Source organism: Seriola aureovittata, chromosome 20 (genome assembly GCF_021018895.1).
Source record: "Seriola aureovittata isolate HTS-2021-v1 ecotype China chromosome 20, ASM2101889v1, whole genome shotgun sequence".
Taxonomy (NCBI): Eukaryota; Metazoa; Chordata; class Actinopteri; order Carangiformes; family Carangidae; genus Seriola; species Seriola aureovittata.
This window is the reverse complement of record NC_079383.1, coordinates 7,929,300-7,956,181: the sequence shown is the minus strand read 5'-3', so window position 1 is coordinate 7,956,181 and position 26,882 is coordinate 7,929,300. Positions and strand designations below refer to the sequence as shown.

Genomic DNA, 26,882 nt, shown 5'->3' with positions numbered 1-26,882 from the left:
TGTAGTAAAAGAATATATTTAATTTTGAAATGTTTGTCATTCAATTTTGTGACTTTTATTTTTTCTTTATTTTGTAACGTGTTAATCTTATTTGCCGATCTATTGTGTATCACATATTTCATATCTGACATATATATTTATTTTCTGTCACTGAAAAATGAACGAGGCATTTTAAAGTATTTATTTATTGTATTGTAATGTAATAAAAAGCTGGTCATACAACTATAAATGCCTAATGATCTGAGTTGCATTTATTGGTCCAAAATTTCACATATTGTGTGTAAACATCACCTGTAATCAAAAACTTTAATCAAACATTACAAAAGTGGCAAGATGAATGATGCAAAGTAATCCTCAGGCCCAGTTGAAATCTGCTACGTTTTGGAGTAGTTAATGGACTTCTAACAAAGGTTATATCATAATATCGAGCTCAATTTAAAATAAAGGGCCTTTCAAGGCAGTCCAGAGTGTATTAAAAAACTAGTCATTGTCAGAAAGATCTTTGTGCTTCAGCTTATAAACATTAGCAGCCTGGACTGTACTGTTAAATGTCTTAAAGGCACTACTAGGCCATGATGATTGTGCTCCAGTACCATAACAGATTTTTTGAGTGAATGGAGAGAGTGACATTAGCTTCTCTCTCTTAAGTCTGATAATTTCACAGAAATCTACCCTTCACGTTGAGTCAAATCTCCCTGCTATCACCAACCCAGCAACAGCCTGCCACTGTTGCAGCATTAGTGTGAAGTAGTGTCCAACAGGTAGCAATTGCATTGTAGGTTAACTTCTCCCCCAATTCCATCTCTGACAGTTCAAACCTAACTGACCTACATGACAAGAGAGAAAGTCAAGAGTCACTAACTGTGTTTTTATGCACCAACAAACCTGTAATCTCAATAATCTGCCGTTAAAGAGGTAGGACAATGTGGTTCCATTAAATAATTTTTTACTAGCCCCTGCCATGTTTTTTTTTTTGGCATTTCACTATTCTGTATATCCTGTGTTGAAAAAAAAAAAAAAGAGACGGGATGTTTCTATGCCACAGTAATGTCTCAACCAAGCATCTCAAGCAGTTAATCCAAACTCAATTTTTGTTTATATGCATCAAACCAAAACAGGATAACTTAGCTAACCTAGTTCAAAACTTTATTCTCTGTGTATATAAACCCAGTCAGTGACTCTGATTCCACCCAATGATCTGATCCTGTGACATCAGGGACTACTGCCTTGGTTGTGGGTTCACTAGGGATTTACATGTGTACTCTGTCCTCAAGTGCCTTCAGCTCAGCCTCCACCTGAGCTGGCAGGTCAACTCCAACTTGCTGAGTGAAGTAGGCTCTCAACTCTTTGGTCTCCCTCTGCCAGAAAGGCTTGGGCACATCAAACAAGGCACCCATATCCACCTTGCCACTCAAGCCTTTAGTATCAATGGCGCCATCTTCTGGCAGCCAGCCAATAATGCTCTTCTTGGCTGCCTCATCCTGCCTCTCCCGGCTGCAACGCTTGAAGATCCACTCCAGCACGCGTGCGTTTTCACCAAAGCCAGGCCAGAGGAAGGCGCCGGTGGTGGCATCCTTTCTGAACCAGTTGACATGGAAGATCTTGGGCAGATGAGTGGGAGCCTTTCGGCTCTCCATGCTCAGCCAGTGAGCAAGGTAGTCGCCAAAGTTGTAGCCGAAGAATGGCCGCATGGCGAAGGGGTCATGCATAATCACCTTGCCTGAAAGAAAACATTAAATGCTTTGTAATTTTGATTTGATTTTGATTTGAATTTACTACAGCTTCCTTATCATCCTATTATCTTAACCAACTCTTAAGTGATGGCACAATTTCTAAAACAAAGTCATACAAAAGACAATCAACCCTAAAACACAACAGAGCTGTAAATCAGTATGAATACATTTAGAGGAACTTAAACCATAAGAATATCAGAGGTGTTTATCTGTACCCTTATGCTCAGCAGCTGCTGTGGCCTCAGACCTCATTGCAGCTCCAACAAAGACCCCGTGCTGCCAGTTGAAAGACTCGTAGACCAGAGGGACTCCTGACAACATCAAAATCATGTTAAATAAAAGTTGTTGCTCTAATTACTCAAGCATATGTTTAAATAGAAAACACAAGCATTGTGTTGTATGATGCAGAACATCCACAATATATTTACTGTGTTTAACTGTTTAAGAGGCTATGATGTTACTGTGAGATCTGTTCAGGCACGGCAGGATTATGATTGTCACGATTGTAATAGAAACTAGAAAATTCCTGGAGAAATTTTGAATGTGAAAGTCTATCCATGTCATGGAGATGGCATGTGTCTGTAAATGTCTGTGCTTGTGTTTGGCAATATAAATTGCATAAGGTTTTGTACAACAGAACCAATAATTCCCTCTTACCATGTTGAGACTTATTTTGAAGGTTAATCCAAATCGTGGAGATGGTGTTTGTGTGTTTCTGTCAATAGATGTGTGAGTGTGTGTCTGTTTGTGTGCGCATGTGTGCATGTGTAGTGGCAGAGCTGCCCAACAGAATCTCCAGTAAGTTCTATTTACCTGGCTGAGACTACATACAGACAAACAGACTAAATAAGTAAAAAGTAAGATGGTGTTTGTCTATGTTGCTGTCAATATGCGTGTATTGTGTGATAGCAGAGCTGTCTACCATAGAGCCTCCGAAAACCTTGTCTTGCCTGGTGCCTAGTTTTTAGGTGAATATCCAAAGATGGAGATGGTTTGTGTTTCTTTCAATATATGTGTGTACATACTGTATATTGTCTGGGTTTTCTCAAAGCTGTGGGACTAGTTACACGCTGAAATTTCGTTACAGAAGATTAATAAATCGAATGTATGCAGGATAGTAATATATGCCTTCAATGTTATTGCATTGCAGGCACTTAATAATAGAAAACTAGAATTACGGCCTTGTGTTTTACCTCTCTGCCAACCAGCCAAGTTGCAGGAAATATGGCCACCATTTCCATTTCTTAGTTACAGCATTGAATAATAGCAAGAGGTGTTGCAGAACATTATGATGTTGCAGTCAAGTTGACCTTTGACCATTTGGATATAAAATGTCATCACTTCATTTTATCCTATTAGACATTTGCGTTGTGTTATAATTAGCTTGACTTTGTGAGTTATGGGCAAAACCGTGTTTTGTGAGGTCACAGTGACCTTTGACCACCAAATTCTAACAGTTTATTCTCGAGTCCAAGTCAATGTTTGTGCCAAATTTGAAGAAATTTCCTTCAGGTGTTACTGAGATATCGTATTCATGAGAATGGGACGTATGTACAGACAGACAACCTGAAAACATAATATTTCTGGCCCTGGCTGTCACCGGTGCAGAGACATGAAAACCTTTTTCCTAATATTAGGTTGAGCGAGACAATACTGCATGGAAGATGTAATCTGCTCAGTATTATTGCCTGATATTACAAGGAAAATGAGGATCTGATTATTCCAACTTCTTTACATCTCTTCAACTTCAATAATCAATTTCAGTACTCTTCAGTAATTGAAAAAACATTCATATTTCTGAATTACAGACACTTATTATTTCATTGAAACCTATAATTAAAAAGCCTAAAACCTGATTTTATTTTGAACTCTCATTTTTATATGCAGTTCACTAAAATCTTTTCCTGTGACCTCAGCACAGCTTATTTCCTGGTTGCAATTTTAATTTATGTTATGTTGAATTAATGTATTTATTTCTGTGTCATTCACGCCACAGAAGACTCAACTATCAACTGTGTGAATGCTAAGGCATCCTAGTGGCCTGGTGGTGTCTCTACCCACCTCCTCTCTATCTCTCCCCATGTCTGTATCTCTAGTGTCACTCTTACTATAACCAAAGGCCAAAAATGTCAATATTAAAAGTGAATAAAAATTGGCACCAACCTTCTGGCCTCCTGCCACCAAAGATTATGGCGTCAATGGGAACCCCTTCCTCACTCTCCCACTGGGGGTCAATGATGGGACACTGAGCCGCTGGGGCACAGAAACGGGAGTTGGGGTGGGCACAAGGTGTCAAGCTTCCTGTTTACAAAAAGCAGGAGAGAACTTTACACATCTATTTGTGAGGCAGGTGCGTAGGAATAGGATGAGTGGATCCAAACTATCAATCAATTTTTTTTTTCTGATTTTTTTAATATCGTTTCCTTTTTGTTTTTTTTAAAAAATCGTTTCCTTTTCGTTTTTTTTTTTAAATACTCCTGTACACTGACTTGCAACATTTGTTGTCTAACTTGCAACAAGTGTGTGGGATTTTTTGATTGACCCTGTTCACAAAAAGGAAACAATATTTTGTTCTTCCTTCAATGTTAATGTTAATGTTATTGAGTGCTCTAGTAATTTGGCCAAAAATATTGTAAACATCTGTATATCATGGTGAAAACTGTGTCTGATCTTTAGGCACCTCCATTACAAATAAAAGCTCCATTACATAAGTAACATGGAAAATTTAAATCATGGTGTTTTGTTTGTTTTTTGTTGTGATGTTATTGTATCACAGTATTATTAAAAATTATACTCCATTCACAAAATGATTCTGTTGTAAAATTAGGTATGGTCTGCCCCATACTATGGGTGAATTAGTAAATGTGATTCATGCTCAGAGTTAGTAACAACCATACTGTTGTCCTGAGCTGTCTGTGAATAGTACTACTGAGCAACCTTATAAATAATTTTTTTTTCACATGTACTGTTGTTTCATTATTTCAAACCAGCCAAACCGAGAATGACATTACACTTGAAAGAATTTACATCTTTGAAGAAAACAAAAGCTGACATAACGTTTTACATCTTAACCCACATGAAGAAAGTTACTCAAAATGCCAAGGAGGCCAAATCCTGGTCTCCATTAGACAATTACAAAAAAATTAAGATTATTAGATTGTCAAACAAGTAAAATACAACTACAATACTACAAAACTACAATATACTGTATGCTGCAGTGCAAACATAATCGGTATTTCAGTTATAAATAAAATAAAAAGGCATTACTTCTTTTACAATAACACACTAAACTAACCAAACTGTTTTTACAGCTTTCTTGCTGGAAATCTTGCTAGTGTCGGTTCCCATATGTAAAAAAAAATAGCTGGCAGAAGGAGGAGATCAAATCTGCATGCCTTTTGGAGAAAAAAACCATAGGAGATAATGGATCTGAAGTTATTAGAACATATAACACATGTCAGTGAAGCTGTCAGCCAATCAGAACAAAGTTCTGTCACAAAAGGAATACTGAGATACAAAGATCTGGCTCATAAAAATTCTTAAAGCTTTTTATGATTTTATGAGAGACTAGATCTCAGCCCAGAGAATTTGGGCTGATGTGTTAGATAGCACTCTCCAGTACTATCATCAAAACACCAAATGACTGAAATTATTTTTGGAAGAATTGTGTTCATCTCTCCAGTAGAGTTCACTTCTGTGTGTCTTTGGTCTGCAGTCTAATAACCAGAACTGGTGGAGAGATACAGACGGTGATAAATTAAAGGAAAAACCTGAACAAATGAATGGAGAAACAAAACAAATGCAGATGCTTCTGCAAAGGTGCACTGCATGGTACAGGTCTTATAAACTGTTAATAGTTTACATGCCATTCAGAGTAGTGTTTAAGAACCATGTGGCTGATGCAGTGTACAGTCACTGAAATATCTTTCAGCTTTACTATAGAAATATTATAATATGCTAGTTGTTTATTTGAGTGACTTGTAACAGTGTTTCATGCAATACTGTAGATTGCACTGGATTCATAATGATTTGTAAGCAAAAGTGCTGTAAAGACCATTTGCGTTCATTTGGTGCCCTCTACTGGATTCTTTGACACATTGCACTTACTAAAGTAAGACCGTTGGAACTGAATATTTAAGATTTAAAAGGGACATCAAGCGTTTCCTTCATCCTTGACCGGATGCCCATGGTGGCTGTAAACAATTTGAACCTTGTAAGCAGAGATTTACCTGATGACCTTGGATCAAGTGTTGCTTGTGCATTAGTGAGATATGTAAGGAAATACAGCAGAGCAACGCTTCCTCAGGTGACTGAAAATGTTATAATAGGCCTGCAGTGCATAAAGCCATTACAAAGATGAAAGCACATTTGAGAGTTCAGTGCTGCGAAAACCAAAGGCACTAGTCTACAGAGACGTGAAAAAAGTAATATAGTCAGATCCTTCACCGTATTCTCCTAAAGTTGGCGAGTGTATGTGTGGCGAACACCAAGAACCGTACAGGCCTGAATGCTTGACCCCTATAGTGAGGTGATCTGGTGGCTCCATTATGATGTGTGGGCCATTTTGGTGGCATGGTTTTAGTCCACTTGTCCCCTTAAAAGTTATTCTGAGTGATTACCTTTATCCTATGATGAAATATTTCTATCCTGATGGGAGTGAGCTCTTCCAGAATGACAGTGACTCCATCCATAGGACACAAGGGGTCACTGAATGGTTTGATGTGTAAGAAAATGATGTAAATCATATGCTATAGCCTTGGCCAAAGCCACCAGATCTCAGCCCAGAGAATTTGGGCTGATGTGTTAGATAGCGCTCTCCAGTACTATCATCAAAACACCAAATGAGTGAAATTATTTTGGAAGAATTGTGTTCATCCCTACAGTAGAGTTCAGAGACTTGTAGATGATGCCAAGGAGAATTGCAGCGATTCTGACAGCACGTGGTGGCCCAACACTATGACATTTTATGTTGGTGTTGTTGGCAAAAACGGAAACACATCAGTATAACTGAAATACAAGCACAACACTTTGATGTCCCTATAAAAACACATCCTCTGGCTGATATTACCTTGCTTCCAAGTTTTGCCATGCCAGTCTGTGAGTGTGATGCCGACTTGAGGTGGGTCAAGTCCTTCCCACCACACTCCCCCATCGCTGGTCTCACCAACATTAGTGAACATGGTGTTTTTGGCAATGGTGGCCATGGCATATGGGTTGGTCTTGTCTGAGGTACCTGGAGCTACACCGAAGAAACCATTCTCTGGGTTGATGGCCCTCAGTTTACCTACAGAGACAGACATGTTGTACATGTATACATTACATATGGAGTAACAGGGTCTTTGTGCGTGAGCTCTGCTCCTCGTTCTCACCTTGGCTGTCAAACTTCATCCATGCTATGTCGTCTCCCACACACTCAACTTTCCATCCTGGCAAAGCTGGTTTCATCATGGCCAAGTTGGTTTTACCACAGGCACTGGGGAATGCCGCTGCTATGTAACGCTTCACTCCCTGAGGGTTGGTGATACCCAGGATCTGAGAAGCAGATGGAGTGGTGAATAAAAATGTTAAAAGGAATAATCGTAATTATCACAAGTATAGCTCTATAATTATCACTCGACCTTTCATTGATAGCCATCAGTCCAAGGCACTGAAAGTGCATCAAGGCCAGGCAGTTTCACAGCAACATACATACAATACAAATCTAGCCATATTCTTTTCTATTTAATTGATTACATTTCTAGGGACAATGTACAAAATATATTAATGTGTGAGTGATGAGAGAAGATGATAAATTTCCATCTATGATCCCTTCGCATCACAAGCTCAACCTGACACAAAATACTAAAGGTATTTCTTTTGGTACATCAGAAAATAGAAATGCATTCATGTTTGTATACTGGAGAGAGGCCAAAGATCTATTTACAGTAGAAGTCATACATACACTTTAGCCGTATACATGTGAATTCAGTTTTGCACAATTCCTGACATTTAATCCTAATAAACATTACCTGTTTTAGAGGTAAGGATCACTACTATATTTTAAGATGTCAGAATAAAAGTAGAGAATTATTTATTTCATCACCTTCCCAGGGTGTCAGAATTTTACATATACTTTGTTAGTATTTGGTAGCATTGCCTTTAAATTAAGATAGCTTTACACTGGTTCTCACACTAAGGTGCTGAATTTTGATCCATTCCTCTTGACAGAACTGATGGAATTGAGTCAGGTTTTGTGGGTTATTGTAAGTTCATCTCTAGGAGAGAGAATACGTCTCCTCCCTGAATGTTATGACAGCTACATAGTCTCATGGTGTTTATACTTGTGTACTATTGTTTGTATAGATGAACGTGGAACCTTTAGGTGTGTGGAAATTGCTCAGAACGAAAAATCAGACTTGTGGGGGTCCACAATTTTTTTCAAGTAGTTGGCTGATTTCTTTTGAATTTCTAATGATGTCAAAGAGGCGCTGAGTTTGAAGGTATGTCTTAAAATACTTCCACAGGTAATTAACACAAATTAGCCTATCAGAAGCTTTTAAAGCCATGCCATAATACGTTGGAATTTTGTGTGTATGTGTGTATACACTGGAATTGTAATATTGTGAATTAAAAGTGAAACAATGTGGAATCTGGAAACAATGGTTGGAAAAATTACTCATGTCATACATGCCCTTACACATGTGCCAAAACTATAGTTTGATAACATGAAATCTGAGCAGTGGTTAAATATTAGCTTTAATGACTTCAACCTAAGAGTATGTAAACATCTGACTTCAACTGTATGATCAAAACTGAAATCCCATCCAAGTATTTATCTTAATATTTGAAAGATTGTTGGCTATTAGATACAATACTTTTCAATAGGACCATGAAGTTCATTTTCACATTTATTTCCATAATTTACTTCATAAGGAGCCAATGAGTTATTTTATTATCATATAAATTGTCGTTAATATGGACGGTATGTACTAGTCAGGTATGACGGTTATATTTTTACCAACATAACTGTGAAAAATTACAGGATCAGAAAACTTCTGATTACATTTTCTTTCAATTCCTTACAGCAGGACGGAAAAAAATTGCTTTTCGACAGTACTGATTTGAGTGTCAGACATTAGGGTCTGCTTAAGACAGCAATGTTTTACACTGAAGGTTAACTATTTATTTTTGCAGAGTGTGAGTGCTCAACTTCACTATCCCAGAGTCAGTTTCTCAACCCAGGCTACAGTCACAACATGACATCCTTCATTCTCACAAGCATGTGCTCTGCCAGCCAGCCCTCGTCCTTGGCAATGCGGGAGGCAATGCGGAGGGCGAAGCACTTTTTCCCAAGGAGAGAATTTCCTCCATAGCCACTGCCAAAGGACAGGATCTGCCTACTGTCCGGCAGGTGAGATATCAGCACCTTGTCTGGGTTACAGGGCCATGAGTTGAGCAGAGGGGCTGGAGAGGAATAGTAAAAGGGAAAAAAGAAGAAAGGGAATTTATAAAAATGTTTGCACAAAGCAGTAATATAACTTGTTTCCTGCTGTTGAAATCTGTACCTCTGAGAGGTAAAGGTCGTCCCAAAGAGTGCTGACAGCGGACAAACTCTGCTCCTTCAGCCAGTTTCTTCAAGACAGGTGTCCCCATACGCGTCATGATGCCCATACTGGCCACGACGTACGGGGAGTCTGTCACCTTGAAGGAGAGCTGAACGTTTATCACCTGAGACTTTGATATAGTCATTTTCTAGAATATATTATAAATTACAGCAATAAATGAAACTGCTAACTCCAAACAGCAGGTGTATTGCTTTGTTGCATGCTTTTCTATCAAGTGTTGAGAGGAGCACAGTCACTACCTGGACGCCATATTTACTCAGACTGGAGCCTACAGGACCCATACTGAAGGGAATCACGTACATGGTCCGACCTATAGAGAGGAAAGACAAGCATTAATTACATATGAATGTAGTTTATTTTTCCATTTTAGGCAGCATTGTTTCAGTATTGACAAATGATGAAAATTAGGTAATATTTGGCTTGAGAGGTCATGGCTTTCTTGGCTTTTTATGGTGCAAATCAAGTAATTGTCCCATGTTATTTTATATGCCACAAAAACATCGTTACAGATGATGTATAAAACATCTGTTTTTTTACATAACTTCAGTGGCAGATTCGTCAAAAAACATTCGGTAAAACATCTGTCAGTAACATAATACTACCTGATGACCCGTTTACCTCTCACCTTGCTGCATTTGTATATGGGGTTGTGGTTGAAAAGGCTTTTTTGCTTAGGAAGGTTACTAACTGAGTGAAATTACCCAAAAGTATCTAAGCTGCACCCATGATCAGAGCTGGTTGAATTCCCTAAATGATAAGGAAAGGAGCTTCAATGCTTCCTATCTTATCTCCTTTAGCATAGGAAACACTGGACCTTCCTTTAAGAAAGGAAAGGGGAAATGCCATCCCACAATTCTGTGCTGCTGCAACATTTAAAGCAACGCAACATTGTAGTTTCACATCGGCAGACCTACTTAAATGTAGAAACAAGAGAGTACCTTTTTTATGTTTGTATGTGTGTATGTGTGTATATATATATATAATATATATATATATATATATATATATATATACACACACACACAGTATATATATATATATATATATATATACACTGTATATATAAAAATATGTAATATACTGTTTATCTTCTCTATTTCAAATCCAATTAGGATTTATCATGAAGAACAAATATATTTAATTTCTAGTTAACAATATCATTATCACAACAAAATATTATAGTGTATACATAAATGTTGTTTCACTAAATCCCCTCCGATTGTGTAAAGCACTAAAATGAATTTTCACTTCATGACAATTGTTCAAAAATTGTCAAAAGCATGGTTAGTTTTTGGTTAGGAAAGGAGTATTTATGTGATATAAATAAAGGTAATTTTAAGAAAAAGCTTAGAGTAAGTGCAGTCGGATTCTCTCCGCTCCACGATTGTCTTTTCGTAAGTCCTTATGAATTCTCCTTCTCATCTTTCCTTGACCACACCCAACCCAACCACACCCATACTGGGGCAGGTTGGAGGTGAAACACTACTTTTCAGCCTTGTGTTAAGTTACTCTTTAGAGACGAAACATCCTATTTTATTGTCATAAATTTTTTTATATAGTTGGTTAATAATATTATACAGATTAAATCACTAAATTTCAAGTCAAAGCCATTTACAATATAAGGAAGTTGAAGACACACTTTTCCTGGCAACAAGGAAGAAACATTTAATTTCCATCCAGCAACATACCTGCCATGCAGCCAGGGAAACGCTCCTCTCTGGCTTTATGCCAGTCTGACTCACACATCCAGCTTCCCAGCTGGCTCTGCACCCCACCAGTAGGGATGGGAATGGTGTCCCTCTGGGTCTTGGTCACAATCACGGTCTTGCTCTCCACCCGAGCCACGTCTTTTGGATCTGTACGTGCCAACCAACTGCAAAATACAGAAAAAAATCTGAGCCTGATGCAGGAAAAATATGGAATTGTAGAAGAGAACTCGAAAATTCCTGGAGAAATTTTGAATGTGCCTACTGCTTGGTGCGTTTACTTCACTCCTTTCGTTTCAATCTGTATAAAGGTAGTTACTTTTAGTTTCATTCATGTCGTAGAGACTCATCCTGACACTGACCTCAGTGACTGCAGGTGTCCCTCAAAAAGCCTTTTGAAGCTGTCACAACTGGCCAAAATAACCTCACACTGATGGTTTCAAACCCAAATTTGTCCCCACAACCATAGCCAGACATGTATACACACATGTACATGCCCCAACAGAAACTGATGTGCAATAAAGCTAGGTTTTGTACAACAGAGCCAATAATTCCCTCTTATGTTAAGACTTATATTTTGTAGGTTAATCGAATTTGTGGAGATGGTCTTTGTGTGTTTCTGTCAAATATACATTTATATCATATACAGTGGAGGAAATAATTATTTGATCCCCCCTGCTGATTTTGTAGGTTTACCCACTTACAAAGACATGAACAGTCCATAATCTTTATGGTAGGTTTATTGTAACAGAGAGAGACAGAATATCAACAAAAAATCCAGAAAAAAATTAAATAAAAAGGTTATAAATTAATTTGTATTTGATTGAGTGAAATAAGTATTTGATCCCCTACCAACCAGCTAGAATTCTGACCCCCACAGACCGGTTCTGTGCCAATGAGGCAGTCAAATTAGTGCTGTCCCTTTAGGAAAGTCAGTCCCTACTCCTAATCTCAACTCGTTATGTGTATAAAAGACACCTGTCACAGAATCAATCTCTTCCATTCAAACCTCTCCACCACTAATGGGCAAGACCAAAGAGCTGTCAAAGGACGTCAGGGACAAGATTGTAGACCTGCACAAGGCTGGAATGGGCTACAAGAGAATCAGCAAGAAGTTTGATGAGAAGGAGACCACTGTTGTCGCGATAATTCGAAAATGGAAGAAATACAAGATAACAGTCAATCGCCCTCGCTCTGGAGCTCCATGCAAGATCTCACCTCGTGGGGTAAGGATGATTCTGAAAAAGGTGAGGGATCAGCCCAGAATTACACAGGAGGAGCTTGTTAATGATCTCACGGGAGCTGGGACCACAGTCACCAAAAAAACCATTGGTAACACACTTCACCATAATGGATTGAGATCCTGCAGTGCCCGCAAGGTCCCCCTGCTCAAGAAGGCACATGTACAGGCCCGTCTGAAGTTTGCCAATGAACACCTGAGTGATTCAGAGAAGGCTTGGGAGAATGTGATGTGGTCATATGAGACCAAAATTGAGCTCTTTGGCATCAACTCGACTCACCATGTTTGGAGGCAGAAAAATGCTGAATATGACCCCAAGAACACCATACCCACTGTCAAAAATGGAGGTGGAAACATTCATCCCAAAACATACGGCCAAGGCAACAAAGGAGTGGCTCAAGAAGAAGCACATTAAGATCCTGGAGTGGCCTATCCAGTCTCTGGACCTTAATCCCATAGAAAATCTGTGGAGGGAGCTGAAACTTGCTAAGCGACAGCCTCGAAACTTTCAGGATTTGGAGAGTATCTGTAAAGCGGAGTGGACCAAAATCCCTCCTGAGATGTGCGCAAACCTGGTGAGCAACTACAAGAAACGTCTGACCTGTGCTTGCCAACAAGGGTTTCTCCACCAAGTACTAAGTCACGTTTTGCTAGATGATCAAATACAAATTAATTTATAACCTTTATTTAATGTTTTTTTCTAGATTTTTTGTTGATATTCTGTCTCTCTCTGTTAAAATAAACCTACCATAAAAATTATGGACTGTTCATGTCTTTGTAAGAAAAAATCAGCAGGGGATCAAATAATTATTTCCTCCACTGTATATATATGTATGTGAGTGAGTGAGTGAGTGAGTGAGTGAGTGAGTGTGTGGCAGTAGAGCTGCCCAACAGAACCTCCAGTGAGTTCTTTTTACCTGGTTGAGACTCTTATTTTGAAGGTAAATATCAAAAAAGTAAGATGGTGTTTGTGTGTGTCTGTCAATGTGCGTGTGTATTGTTGTGTGTGGCAATAGAACTGTCTGCCATAGAGCCTCCAAAATGCTTGTGTTACCAGGTTGAGACACTTATACAGTTAATATCCATATGATGGTGATGGAGTTTGTGTGTCTTTTCAAACAGCCCTTTGAAGTTGTCAGGACCGGCCAAAATGACTTCACAATAAGGATTTTCAACCAAAATTGTCCTCACAATTCTAGAAAGACATGTACACACATGCAAAGAACCACACATCAACACGCACACACAAGTACACGCAAATACACTGTGTTGGTTTATCTTAGAGTTGCTCTCATACCTGAGTTAAAAGGCTGAGAATCAATGAGTTTAATTAGCCAATCAGAATAACACCTGCTCCTGAATTTGTATTGCAGTCAATGGGAGAGGTGGAGAGCACTCCCATCACTTCCTCAAAAACTGTAAAACATATCAGAATAAGACCAAAACTAGGTGATACAGGACAAAAAAAAACTCTACATTTTTTATATAAAAAATTGTCAATGAAGGTTGGAAATTGTGGGATTTAAAAGAGCTTATCTGACTTTTTTTAAAGGAAAATTTTCAGAGATGGCAGTTAGAGTGAGCAGTTGCCTCCAGTTTTGCAAGTGGAGCTGTGCCTAAAGACAGCAGAAATCGCTGAAGATGTAATAAATATCACAATCCTCTACACTGAAATTACAACAACACCACACCGAGCAAGCGAGAGGGAGGGAGAGAAGCTAGTGCTAACTGCTAAGCTAAAGTAATCAGCAGATCTGAACAGCATGTAAACAACTGCTGCGTTAGTGAAAGTCGCTAAAAGGAGCAGGGAACTCCTAAGTGCTAGAGTACAACTAGTGGAAGTTTGAATGTACAGCAGTTAGTTAGACACTGTGATGAAGAAAACAGCAACATTAACTGTATTCAGACAGAGCAGCAATAAACTCTACCAGTAAAAGAAACTGACTGGAGATGGGACACCACATCGACGTCAGCATGTGCAGTGACCTCACAATAATGGTTTTTAACCAAAATCTGTACATGTTTTAAATAAAAATTGTCAATCAAGGTTGGAAATTGTGGGACTTAAAAGAGCTTGTCTGACTTTGACAAAAAATTTCAGAGATGGCAGTTAGCTTCAGTTACTCAAGTCAAGTAAATTTTTATTTGTATAACACCAACTTACAACATAAGTTATCTCAAAGGCAGTTTCCAAATAGAGCATATTTACAGAGACCCAACAATTCCCACCAAGAGCAAGCACTAGGTGACAGTGGCAAGGAAAGACATCCTTTTAAGAGGCAGAAACCTCAAGCAGAACCGGACTCAGGGTGGGCGGTTATCTGCCTCAACCGGTTGGGTTGGAGAGATAGACAGAGAGAGAGAGAGCAAGGGAGAGCACAGAGGAAAATACAAGAACGTGCAATTATAGCAAGATTAATAATATTGATAGTAATGGCAGTAACAGCAATAGTAATGTAATAGCAACTCTAGTGCACCTACTGATAACAATAATAATGAGAGCTAATCCCATTAATAATTATCATTATTAATTATAGTAAATTTTAGTCCAGATAGCAAGTGGAGCTGTGCCTAAAGACAGCAGACATTGCTGAAGATGTAGTAAATATCATAATCGTCTACACTGAAGATACAACAACACCGCACCGAGCGAGCAAGAGAGAGGGATAGAGAGAGAAGGTAGTGCTAACTGCATAGCTAAAGTAACCAGCAGATCTGAACAGCATGTAAGCAACTGCTGAGTTAGTGAAAGTTGCTAAAGGGAGCAGAGAGCTCTGAGTGCTGGAGGAGAACTAGTGTAAGTTTAATACAATGTACAATGGGTAGTTCAGTTCAGTACAGTTCAGAGGGTAAATTCATATCTCCATTAGCTCATTGTTGATGATGATGATGATAATAATAATAATAATAACAGTTATTAATAAATAAACAATAATAATTACATTAGTCCACTTCCTTTGGCTGAGGTGTTGTATAGCCTGATGGCAGTGGGAACAAAGGATCTCCTCAACCTCTCTGTTCTGCAGCGCAGTGATGACGTTTGCTGCACCTGTAGCTGCTTCTCTGTCCTGCCAGAATGTTGTGGAGAGGATGGTTGGTATTGTCCAAGATGGCCTCCATTTTACATTGCATGCGTCTCTCCACAAAAGTCCTGAGTGAGTCCACACTCAAGCCAAGCACAGACCCAGCCTGTTTTACCAGCTTGTCCAGTCTCTTTGTGTTCATGTCTGACATGCTGCTGCCCCAGCAGACTGCAGCATAAAAGAGTACACTGGCCAACACTGACTGATAAAACATGTGTAGCATTTCACTGCAGAAACCAAAGGACCTGAGATTCCTGTAGAAAAAGAGCTGGCTCTGTCTCTCCAGGTAGATGGCATCCGTGTTCATGGACCAGTCCAGTTTACTGTCCAGGTGCACACCTAGGTATTTATAAGTGTGCAACACCTCCGTGCCCTTCCCACAAATGTTGACTGGCTGAAGGGTGGGCCTAGACCTCCGAAAGTCGATGACCATCTCCTTGGTCTTGGAGGTTTTCAGAAGGAGGCTGTCCTTGTCGCTCCATTCACTGGAGGCCCTGTACTCCTTTTCCTGCCCATTCCTGATATGCGCCACAATAGCTGTGTCGTCCAAGTATTTCAGGACTCAGGACTCAGAGTTGTATTTAAAGTCCACCGTAAACAGTCCCCCTGTGGAGCCCCAGTGCTGCTCATCACTGTCCCTGAGACACGGTTACCCAGCCTGACGTACTGTGGTCGTTTTGTCAGGTAATCCAAAATCCAGGACATGAAGCAGGGACCTTCCAGCTCATGTTTAACAATGGGCGGTTGGATGGTGTTAAATACACTTGAGAAATCAAAGAAAATAATCCTCATGTAACTACCTGGCTCATCCAATTAAGAATGGGCCTGGTGGAGCATGTAAAGGACGGCATCATCCACTCCAATATGTTCTTTGTAGGCGAACTGTAGAGGGTCAAGTGCATGTTCAACCTGTTGCTTCAAAAGGTGGAGAAAAAGCCACTCCAGGGTCTTCATGATGTGTGATGTGAGGGCCATCTATCTGTAATCATTTATCTCAGCCGGTCGTCCTACTTTAGGTACCGGAACAAGACATGATGTTTTCCACAGTACCAGGACCCTCCCTGTTTGAAGGCTTAAGTTAAAGATCCTCTGGAGAGGCTCAGCCAACTGGGCTGCACAGTCCTTTAACAGCCTTGGACACACACCATCCGGGCCTGTTGCCTTTCCAGGGCGTAGCCTCTCGAGCATCGCCCTCACCTTGTCTGCTGTAAAGGACAGGAGACTTGACCCCAGTGTGGAGGGAGTTGCGGCTGCAGTGTCAGGTTGTGACGGAGATGCCGTAGGAGAAGCTACAGCTGAAGCAGTGGGAGAGAGAACAGGTAAGGCTGTGTCAAACCTGTTGTAGAACAGGTTGAATTCATTGGCCTTGTCCACATCACCTGATGTTGCCTGGCTGTTCTTCTCTTTATACCCAGTGATGGTCCTCATCCCCTTCCACACATCTCTGGTGTTGTTGTGCTGCAGCTTCCTCTCTACTTTCTTTTGTAGTCCTCCTTCACCTTCTTTAATCTCCTCTTCAGCTCATGTTGCACACACCTGAACTTCTCCATGTCTCCATCCCTGAAGGCCTCCTTTTTCTGGTTGAGAAGGGTCTTGATGTTACTGGTGATCCAGGGTTTGTTGTTTGGAAAGCAGTGTACAGTCTTTGCTGGTATTACAGTGTCCATACAGAACTTAATATCCGTGGTACATTCAACCATTCTATCAAGGTCAGGGTCCTTGCTTTAATCATTTTCCTGTGACTCCAACAGGACATTCCAATCTGTGCACTCAAAACTGTCTTTTAGAGACTCACTGTCCTCCAGGGTCCAGTTCCTGAATGAGCGGGTGATTGCAGCCTGCCTCAGTACACAGGGTTTGTAGGAAGGCTGAAGAAAAACCAGATTACGATCTGATCTGCCACGTGGTGGTAGAGCTGAAGCAGTGTAGGCCTCCTTGACGTTTGCATACAACAGATCAAGTGTCTTATTTTCCCTTGTGGGACAGTCAACATACTGAGTAAAGCCAGTCAAGTGAGAGGTGAGAGTGATATGGTTCAAACTGCTCGATATTGCAATGACTGCATCTGGGTGGTCGGTCTGACCCCTCGCAACAGTCTCGTGAATGACATCAAATGTGATTGCAGGCTCTGGTCGTGGTTGAATGAAAACAACAATGGCGACGATCTGTGAGAACTCTCTTGGTACATAGTACGGTCATAGACCAACTGCCAACAGTTCAATATCCCAACAGCAGATCTTCTCCTTCACTGTGATATGACCGGGGTTGAACCATCTATTGTTCACAAGCAGAACCAGTCCTCCACCTTTATTCTTCCCACTTGCTCTGGCGTCTCTGTCTGCTCATACTGCAGTGAAGCCAGATAAATCCACACAACTGTTGGGAGTGTTGTCGTTTAACCAGGTCTCCGTGAAACACATGAGACTACACTCACGAGATGCTCGTTGGTTCTTCAGAAGTGCCTCCAGTTCATCACACTTATGGTAAACTTTAAAGTCAGGAATTTTCCTTTGTGTACTTTACTTTCTCCATCGTCAGACGAAAAAAAAACATAAATCAACAAAAAATATACTAATATATACAAATATATTGCAAAAAAAGACAAGCTATGCGGACTTGCTGCCACTTGTTGCCAGCGCATCATTTGAAACTTATAGCAGCAATAAAGAAATCAGCAATATTAACTGTTTTCAGACAGAGCAGCAATATACTCTACCAGTAAGAGAAACTGAGATGGGACACCACACTGATGTCAGCACGTCAACATGTGAACGAGTTCACTACTATTAGTGAAAAGACATCAGTAGGTCACCGAGCGAACAAGAGAGGGAGAGAGAGAGAAGCTAGTGCTAACTGCTAAGCTAAAGTAACTAGCATATCTGAACAGAATGTAAACAAGTGCTGAGTTAGTGAAAGTCGCTAAAGGGAGCACAGAGCTCTGAGTGCTGGAGTAGAACTAGTATAAGTTTAAATGTAAGAAAAGTCATAGCACACCATTCCCGATTGAGCATTGATATACATATTGTCTGGGTTTTCTCAAAGCTGCGGAACTAGTTACGCACCAAAATTTCAATACGGAACTTTGGAGGCTGAGCATACACATGATAATTACTAATATACTCAGTTGTCAATTTATTGTTAAAATAATTTTAGACAGTTTTTGATTCAATTGATCACTTTGGAGGATGTAGTGTATAGTACATTATACAGAGGTGTTTCTGTTATTTAGCCTACCTTAAGTGATAAAAATGGGGTAGTGGGAGTGGCGGTGGTGATGGTGGTGGTGTGTGTGTGCCCAGATACTGCTTTAGTGGCACCTGCTGAGACCTGAGACCTACTGAATTTGTATTGCAGTCCAAGGGAGAGCTACTATGATAGTTGACCAGTTCCTGTAGCTCAAAGTAAAGTCAATATGTCTGCTGCTGTACCAGTCTGAACTGTAATTTTTCTCCATGAGCACTAACTTGTTAACAGCTTTCTCCCTGTGTGTGTGTGTGTGTGTGTGTGTGTGTGTGTGTGTGTGTGTGTGTGTGTGTAGGTGTGTGGCTGTGTTTGTAAACATCACAGAGATCAAAGAGTCTCTTAACAAGCTGGTTCGAACACCTGTGTCTAGCTGGAAGACACAGAGCTGACACAGATCTGGGTGTGATTTGGGCTCGGCGAGCCTCTCAAACGCCTGCTTTTTGTGAAAAAACGGTAACTCCTATCAGAACCATAAGGTGGGGGTGTCCAATTGGGTGAAAAAATGGTTGAAAAAGACCTACGTTTTTTTTGGAAAGTGTAACAAACAGCACAAAACTGTAGAAAAAAATAAAAAATGTGAAAAACAGGAAAGCATGTTAGTTGAAAGCTAAATGGCCAAAACCTAATGTCACACCTGAAAGAGATTCCTGACAATGCTTTGAAAAATTTGATGCCAAAATGTTAAACTGGAGGAGCTGAAGTCCATAAACTGCAAAATCTGTGGATTTAACATGTTGTTGAAATAGTTGAAAGCCAAATTACTTACTGCCAAAGGTGGAAGTAGGAATAAAATGCCTTTTAAAATGTGAAGAAGTAATGTTGATGAAAGATGAACTGCATCCTAAACAGTATACACTTTAATTGAAGATATCAATAAGCTAAATAAATGCATAATAACTGGAAGTGTTGTGAAAGGTTTAAAGTTCGGACAAAGTCTGTAGCTGAAAATATGCTTAAGTAGTTGAATTTCAAAGACGTTGAAGTTTTGAAGCATTTGAACATCATACGATACACCTCTTGAAGAAGCTGAACATTTTGATAGTTGAACAGTTTATGTAGCACAAAGTATGTAGGAGATTAAATTCAATATGTCTGCTGCTGTATTTACTGTTGTTCTGTCTAGTCTGAACTGTCATCTCGCTCTATGAGTACTAACTTGTAAATAGCTTTCTCTGTGTGTGTGTATGTGTGTGTGTGTGTCTATCCAGACAGACAGGCATGTGTGTCTACCTGTCTGTGTCTGTCTGCCTGTTTATCTGTCTGTGTGCCTCTCTGCTTGTCTGTTAGAATAACAAACTGAAACTAGAAAATTCCAGGGAAATTTTGAGTGTCACAGGGGCTACTGCCGGGATAGGGTTAGGGTTAGGGTAAAAAATCTTCTCTGTGTCACTGTAGCGATGACATCACGCAGCCCTTGGCTGTCAGAGGTCAGGTCAGGAGCTGCCATTGCCATGGCAATGTGAAAATCTGCCCAGAATTTGGCTCTACATGGCTTCAAACAATTGCAAATTATGAGAAAACTGTTACTTCTTTTCAAAAACCAAAAACACCGTGAGAGACACTGAAGCCAGAAGTTTTCTTACAGTCTCTATTTTATTCAGATATTCCTTAAAATGAGTGAGTAAGCTCAGTGCGAAGACAGAGTGAGATTCTTTTGAAAAAAAAAGACGATTACATTAGGGTTCAATGAGAGTGAGACAGGTATTGCTGCCGGACTCAGCACCCTCGTTTAAATTTTGTGCAGACCCTGCCTGTCAAAGTTACATTTTATGAATCCCAACAACAATGTCTACATTTTGAGAAACAATTATTTGTCTCCTTTTTACGGTTTGGCCGTGAGCTCGAGTTAAAAATAAAAATAAAGGTTATTTTTTACTGCTTCACGCACTCTAGCCAATTGACACTGTCACTCTAACTTTGAAGAAAAAGTGATTTCCACTCCTTTGAGTGCTCATAGTTTGAAAAGTTTACATGTAAAAACAGTTTGGTGTTTTGGAGAGAGCAGAAGTTTTCCTCCGTTTTACAGTTTGAATCACATTTCTACGCGCAGGTTTTTTTTTTAAATTCCAATGCATTCCTAATGCATTATTATTCCCAGTATTTTGGGAATAACGTTGGGAAAAATTGGAATTTTAACACCAAAAGTCAGACGCACATTTTGATGTATATATTACTGGGGTTTTCTCAAAGCTGTGGGACGAGTTACGCGCCAAAATTTGGCGGAAGAATAATATGTATGAGGAATAATATTAAGAGATGCCTCGGAGCTGAGCACCCGTGGCACTAATAAAGATTTGAACAACAATAGTGTGAATGCTGCAGCATACAGCACACTAATAAGTATGCAGAATAATATATGCATTCAATGCTATTGTATTGCAGACACAATAATAAGTATGCAGAATAATAATATATGCCTTTAATGCTTTTGCATTGCAGGCACATAATAACCATGCAGAATAATAATATATGCCTTCAATGCTATTGCATTGCAGGCACACAATTAAACATGAATACAGTAGAATAAAATAAAGCAATACAGCACTGAATGCATTTATGTATGCAAGTATACGTATGCCTAGTCCTTACCAGTTGTCATATTTGGGAAGCTTCTTGACCATCCCTTCCTTCTCCAGACCTGCCAGGATGTTGGCTGTTTCCTCTGGCGTTCCCGTGACCACATGTACACCAGCGGGCTTACACTCCTCCATGGCTCCCTTCACAAACTCAGTCACTGCTGGGGGCAGCGAGGGGATTGAGGCCAGTGACCGAATCCTGACACCTGCCCCAACACCACCCTGTCTGTAAAAGAAAGTAATCTGTTATTCTTTTGACTCATTATTAGAGATTAGAGGGGCTGTAGTAGCTACAGTACCCCTCTTCCATTGTGTGGAGTTCATTTGTGGGGTAGTTGTTAGTGCAACCTGAGACCCTCACCCTGACTTTTCCACATACAGAGACATGCAGGGGCTGGCCTATTGTTTGTTAGTAGCATGATATTCACAAATACAAACCACTGAGAGGGCTGCTGCTGTGCAAGCTGTTAAAACACAAGCATAATGTATGTGTGTGTGTCTCCAGCCTGTCACTAGCAATGGCCTAACAATGGAAAAAACAGAACAGTGTATGTTCTTATTTTTTTTGTCTGTCTGTTTACAGTGTGGATTACTCAAGATGACCTCTTCAGAAAAATATAAAAGATGTATTCTTTATCCTCAAATGAGAGACAACTGCAAATCCACATTTTAGCAAGACTGCTCTCAAACTAGTTTCAACCATAAATTGACCCACTTTCTCTCTCCAGTCAAAAATCAGTGGGGGCGTCATGTGGCGTAGTGGTCTAAGCAGGTGCCCCATGTGTAGAGGCCTCACTGCAGTTGGCCCCGGTTCGAGTATCGAATCGGACGGCCCTTGTTGCATGTCATTCCCCTTCTCTCTGCCTCCCCATTTCCTGTCTCTCTACTATCCTGTCCAATAAAGGCACAAAAGCCCAAAGAAATATACTTAAAAAAAAAAAATCTGTGGCTAATTTGACTGCAAATACAAATCACACTCTGCTTTGGCTGTTGTTTCAACAACAAGAATGCAGAGGTCCTGGGGTGCCCCGGTGGCTCACCTGGTAGACAGCCTACCATTTAGTTCTTATTGCAGAGGCCCAGTTCCAAGTCCAACCCGTAGCCCTTTGCTGCATGTCATCCCCTCTCACTCTCTCCCCAACTTTCATGTCTCTCATCACTGTCACTGTGATAAAGGCAAATATATATATATACACACACACACACACACACACACACACACAGACGTACATACTTCTATTCATGCATACACACGTATCTGGTCGGCTCATACAAAGGGCACAAGCAGCAGGCATGCTCAAAGAAGAGAACATGTAACTAGACAGTGATAGGGCAAAGAGCTGAGGACAGTTTAATGCCAGCAGAATAGTTGACCTGTGCCACACCAGGTGTGTAACCATTGATGTAGGAGTGATTAATCATGAACAGACTCCAGTTGTGCAACAAAAGCTGACTCAACACATAGTGACAGACAGACTGGGAGCTGAATTTGACATTATTTAATGTCTGTTGAATTTTGTAATCTTGGCAATAATTTGGATTTCCCTACCACAGTTTGTGGATGGCTGTAGCTTAGGTACCATGTTCACCATCAGAGTTTAGCATGTTAGCATCACTAATATTAAGCAGTGAACAAGTTGTGAAAAATTTGTTCTGCAGGTATTTGTACATAAAAATAGGTACTGGACAAATTAAAATGTTGGACTGATTATGGTTCTAGATGAAGAGGGTCACCAAAGTTGTTACAGATAATCCTGAGGGAAATATGGAGGTCTGAACCTAATTTCATTCCAATCTATCCAATAGTTGCTGATATATTTTAATCAAAACAAATGTCAACCACATGATAGTGCTAGAGAAATAGTCTCTGCACCCATTAACCATGCTCCATTTAAATATTTATCTTCTCCGTAAAAGAAACAGGACAGGTTTTCAGGTCTTTAGACTTTTTCACTAAAATCTGAACAAATACATGAATAAATAGCTGAAGGGGAACTAAGGGAACATTAGTGTTTCTGTATCACAGTTGCCCAGAATGACCTTTAGCCCCAAAAAATAAAAGGCAGTTTGTCTGATCTGGGATATTAAATGAACCAGTCTGCTTAAATTAGCTCTATGGTCCTTTAGTCTCTTTCTTCCTCACACTAAATCAATTACCTATGCTTGCAATCAACCACCCTGTTATGCCACCAATTACTATAACCATTTGGGTGGTGCTGAACATTATATGTAGTGTGATTTGGATTAGGAAAGGAGATGAGCTCGATTGAATTTGAATGTTTTATTTAACAGAAGCTAACGGTATGTTCATTTGCTGACTGAATCTCAGACAGTGGCTGACTTGAGACAAAAGATGAAGGGAGAAGCAGGAGAGTGGATCAGCCTCTATTCTTTCTGCTTTGCACTAAAAAAAGCTGAATCTTTTAGAAATCCTGAGCAGACTCTGATGAACTTTGCTCCCAGTTTCCCTGCAGCCATTCATCCCCTCATGCCTTTGTCTCTGCTTCCCCATTCCTCACCCCATCCCCCATACCTGATGAGCACAGGCATTCCTCAATTTGACAAATTTAACATAACCTTGCCTCTGTTGTTAAGGAGGTTAACTATGATCTAAGGGACATTATCCAGAACAGAACAGAGGAAACAAATAAACCTGATCTGGTATCCATACCCCTAACTGTCTCTTGCCTCCAGTTGAACAAGTTTTCCTCCAAACACACCTCCAAATCAGCAAGCCAATCATCATACACCACAGGCACACACGCCTACACTCCCCCTTAACCACCCTGATGGATCCTGGTCAATAGCCTCTCCTTAGGGCAGAGTCAACACATGGAGCACAGACTAGAACATGAACACGTGCTGCATATATTAGCCTCACACACACAGTACGGTAAGTACACGGGGAAAAACACACGGAACATGCTCAGGGACATTCAGGCAAACAGAGGAGTGATGAGTCCAGTCATTAACAACCTCTCAAGCAGAAATACAAACAGTGCACAGGAGCAGGGGCCTCCTGACAGACACATGTCCTGCCATGGTGCCACTCTCATGCATTTTTAATGAGAAGATAAAAGCACATAGTGTGTGTCATCACAAAGGGGTGCTGGGGGAATGACTCCTCTTAAAAATACTACCTACTACTTTGACATGTTTGATATATGGACGTTTACTGTACATGTCTATGTTCAGGGATCTGAGGTCTCCGACATCAAGTCTGACCAGTTTCTGCCTGCAAACAGCAGCAGCTGACATACAATGAAGAATCTAAAGTAACTCCTCAAAACAAAACTTCAAATGTCTGACTTTGATAATAATTTCATATTGGCTGAATGATGGAATGAATGCAGGCTACCTATCCTATGCAGTGCGTGTTTTCACTTTTTAGTTAACTAATGGTCAAAATGGATGTAACTGTGTGTATTAATCCCCCTGGGCCTGATAAACTGTTTCCTCTTCAGTGGTTAAAAAAAGAAAAAGATCGCAAAATGGTGTATATTAAACGGGCAGGGCACGAAGTTGTCCACAAAACATTTTCAAAAAAATTTCTAAAGACAGGCTAAAGAATTGGCATTCATTCATATATAGCAAAAAACATTTAGCTGAAGCATAAACACCGTCTGGGCAGCTTAGTGTCATTGACTAGCCGTGATAAATGAGGTTTAGTCAGCCTGAGCCCATGAAGCTAAAACACAATTTAAATTCAAGCGAGGACACAAAAAGCCACAGTTACTGACCTCCGGATGGCTCCCAATAAAAGACTCGACATCTTAGTTGCAGAGTAAAATTGTCTTATACAAACTAGCCGTGTAAAAGGCTAATGCAGGTGATGTGAGGAGGTGAAGTGAAGAGCCGTGTCAGAGCCGCTCACAGCTCATATCTGCGCTGAGACGAGACCTTGCACTTTGGTCACACCGAAACACCTGGATGCTGCTGACCACAGATAACAGAGTCCACTGCTTGTTCCTGCTTTCAAACGTCTCTAACATGCAGCCTAATTAGTAGTTTCTGTCCATAATGTTGCGTCCACTCCTTCAAACAACTGAGTTACCGGCTGATGCAAGTTTCACAGTCGCTGCACCGAAAACCAGCGTGGAGACACAACCCGGAAACACGAGCACACTGATCAAACCGGGTGTCACATGAGCCCCTCCGAATACAGCTGGATGAGAGCATGAAAAAATGCCATTTCTGTTAACTAATTTATACAACAATATAATAATTTATTTAACCTAAGTTTAGGTGTTTTAGGCCAATCTGAGATGACCCTGGTGACATCCTTAGAAATTTCAATTTCAAAAGACAGCTGTTTTCACAAGCTGAGCTGTGTTCCTCATGACAAATACCCTAAACATAATTTATAAAAATCGGTGGTTTGGCCCTTAACTGTGCTGAAAAGTAAAGGGCTCTCTGCATTGTGTTTAATGTTGATTTGTCTAATGTATCATTTCACCAATTATAACCCTTCCTTTCTCGTGGATGTATTTATGTTACTGTATTTGACTTTATTATTTAATATTATTTTATTATTGTTTTCAATAAAGTTACCAAAGTAAACCATCCCAAGGAACTTAATGAGATAATAAAACAAAGGTTTCAAGAGGCAGAGTGCAAGTGAAATGGCTTCGCTCAGTCTACTCTATATAACAACAAAAGGCAATGTTCAAGAATCAAAACTTGAAAAAGCCAACAAAATATTTAATTAGAGACTGTCATAATTTTTGACTATTGGAGCTCAAATTTCCAACAGTTCCCTCTTTGTGTCAGGGTTAGCATTGCGTTTGGATTAGGGCGGAGCCTGGAGTGCTACCCACTGAGGGTTTATAGTTCTATTATTCCAGGAGAATATTGTTGTAATGATCACTTTTACAACACTGATAACTGATAAGCATTTTGCTTGAGTGAAATAGCTGGAGTTTCAGAGTTGAGCCAGAAGGAGGAGTTACCCTCTAAAAGTACAGAGCAATCAAGTCTGTCTGCATCTGTTTTTTAAATAGTGAATTTCCTGTTAATGTTTCCCTCTGGTAACTGGGGGAGGGGTCTCTTACACACACACACACACACACACACACACACACACACACACACACACACACACACACACACACACACACACACACACACACACACACACACATACACACACACACACACACATATATATATACACTCAGAGAGAGGGGAAGTAAAGGGGTGGGAGTTGGACAGGAGACTGTACTGTAGATAGGAGATACTGAGAGATAGCCCTCCTATCTCATGGTCTCTGATAGTCAACCAAAGAGACTCTCAGTGCACATGGATAACACAGACACAGACACAGACACACGCACGCACGCACGCACGCACGCACGCACGCACGCACGCACACACACACACACGCACACACATACACACACACACACACACACACTTACTCTCTATGAATGAATGCCTACATGCTAAAAGGCCATGGTTATGGAAGGTGACATTCAGAAATGCAGCAATATGCACAGAAGTAACAGAAGCCTGAATATTATTTGTCAATGAAAGATCATAATGGGTGATCACCCATCTGTTGCTATTTGAAGTCTCATCCTAAGTGTTTCACCTTTTTTAAAGGCCAACAACCACAGTCTAAAGAAATCTAAATATAAACTGCAGTACTGTGATGGTGAACATTGGCATGACTTCTGTGTTGTTGCGTGTGCTGACTGT

At 40.2% G+C, this 26,882-nt stretch overlaps 1 protein-coding gene across 1 annotated transcript; it reads right to left on the bottom strand.

Moving 5' to 3' along the window:
* pck2 (phosphoenolpyruvate carboxykinase 2 (mitochondrial)) lies at window positions 1-25,285 on the bottom strand. The gene is made up of 11 exons (XM_056364784.1): window positions 24,926-25,285; window positions 21,199-21,411; window positions 11,026-11,210; window positions 9,577-9,647; window positions 9,278-9,413; window positions 8,989-9,176; window positions 7,103-7,265; window positions 6,802-7,017; window positions 3,897-4,034; window positions 1,949-2,044; window positions 1-1,720 (listed from the first exon to the last, which is right to left on the bottom strand). Exons 1-11 carry the CDS (start codon window positions 24,955-24,957, stop codon window positions 1,251-1,253), a joined length of 1,908 nt encoding a protein of 635 aa, XP_056220759.1. The 5' UTR covers window positions 24,958-25,285; the 3' UTR covers window positions 1-1,250.
* Between the last annotated feature and the right edge of the window lie 1,597 nt (window positions 25,286-26,882).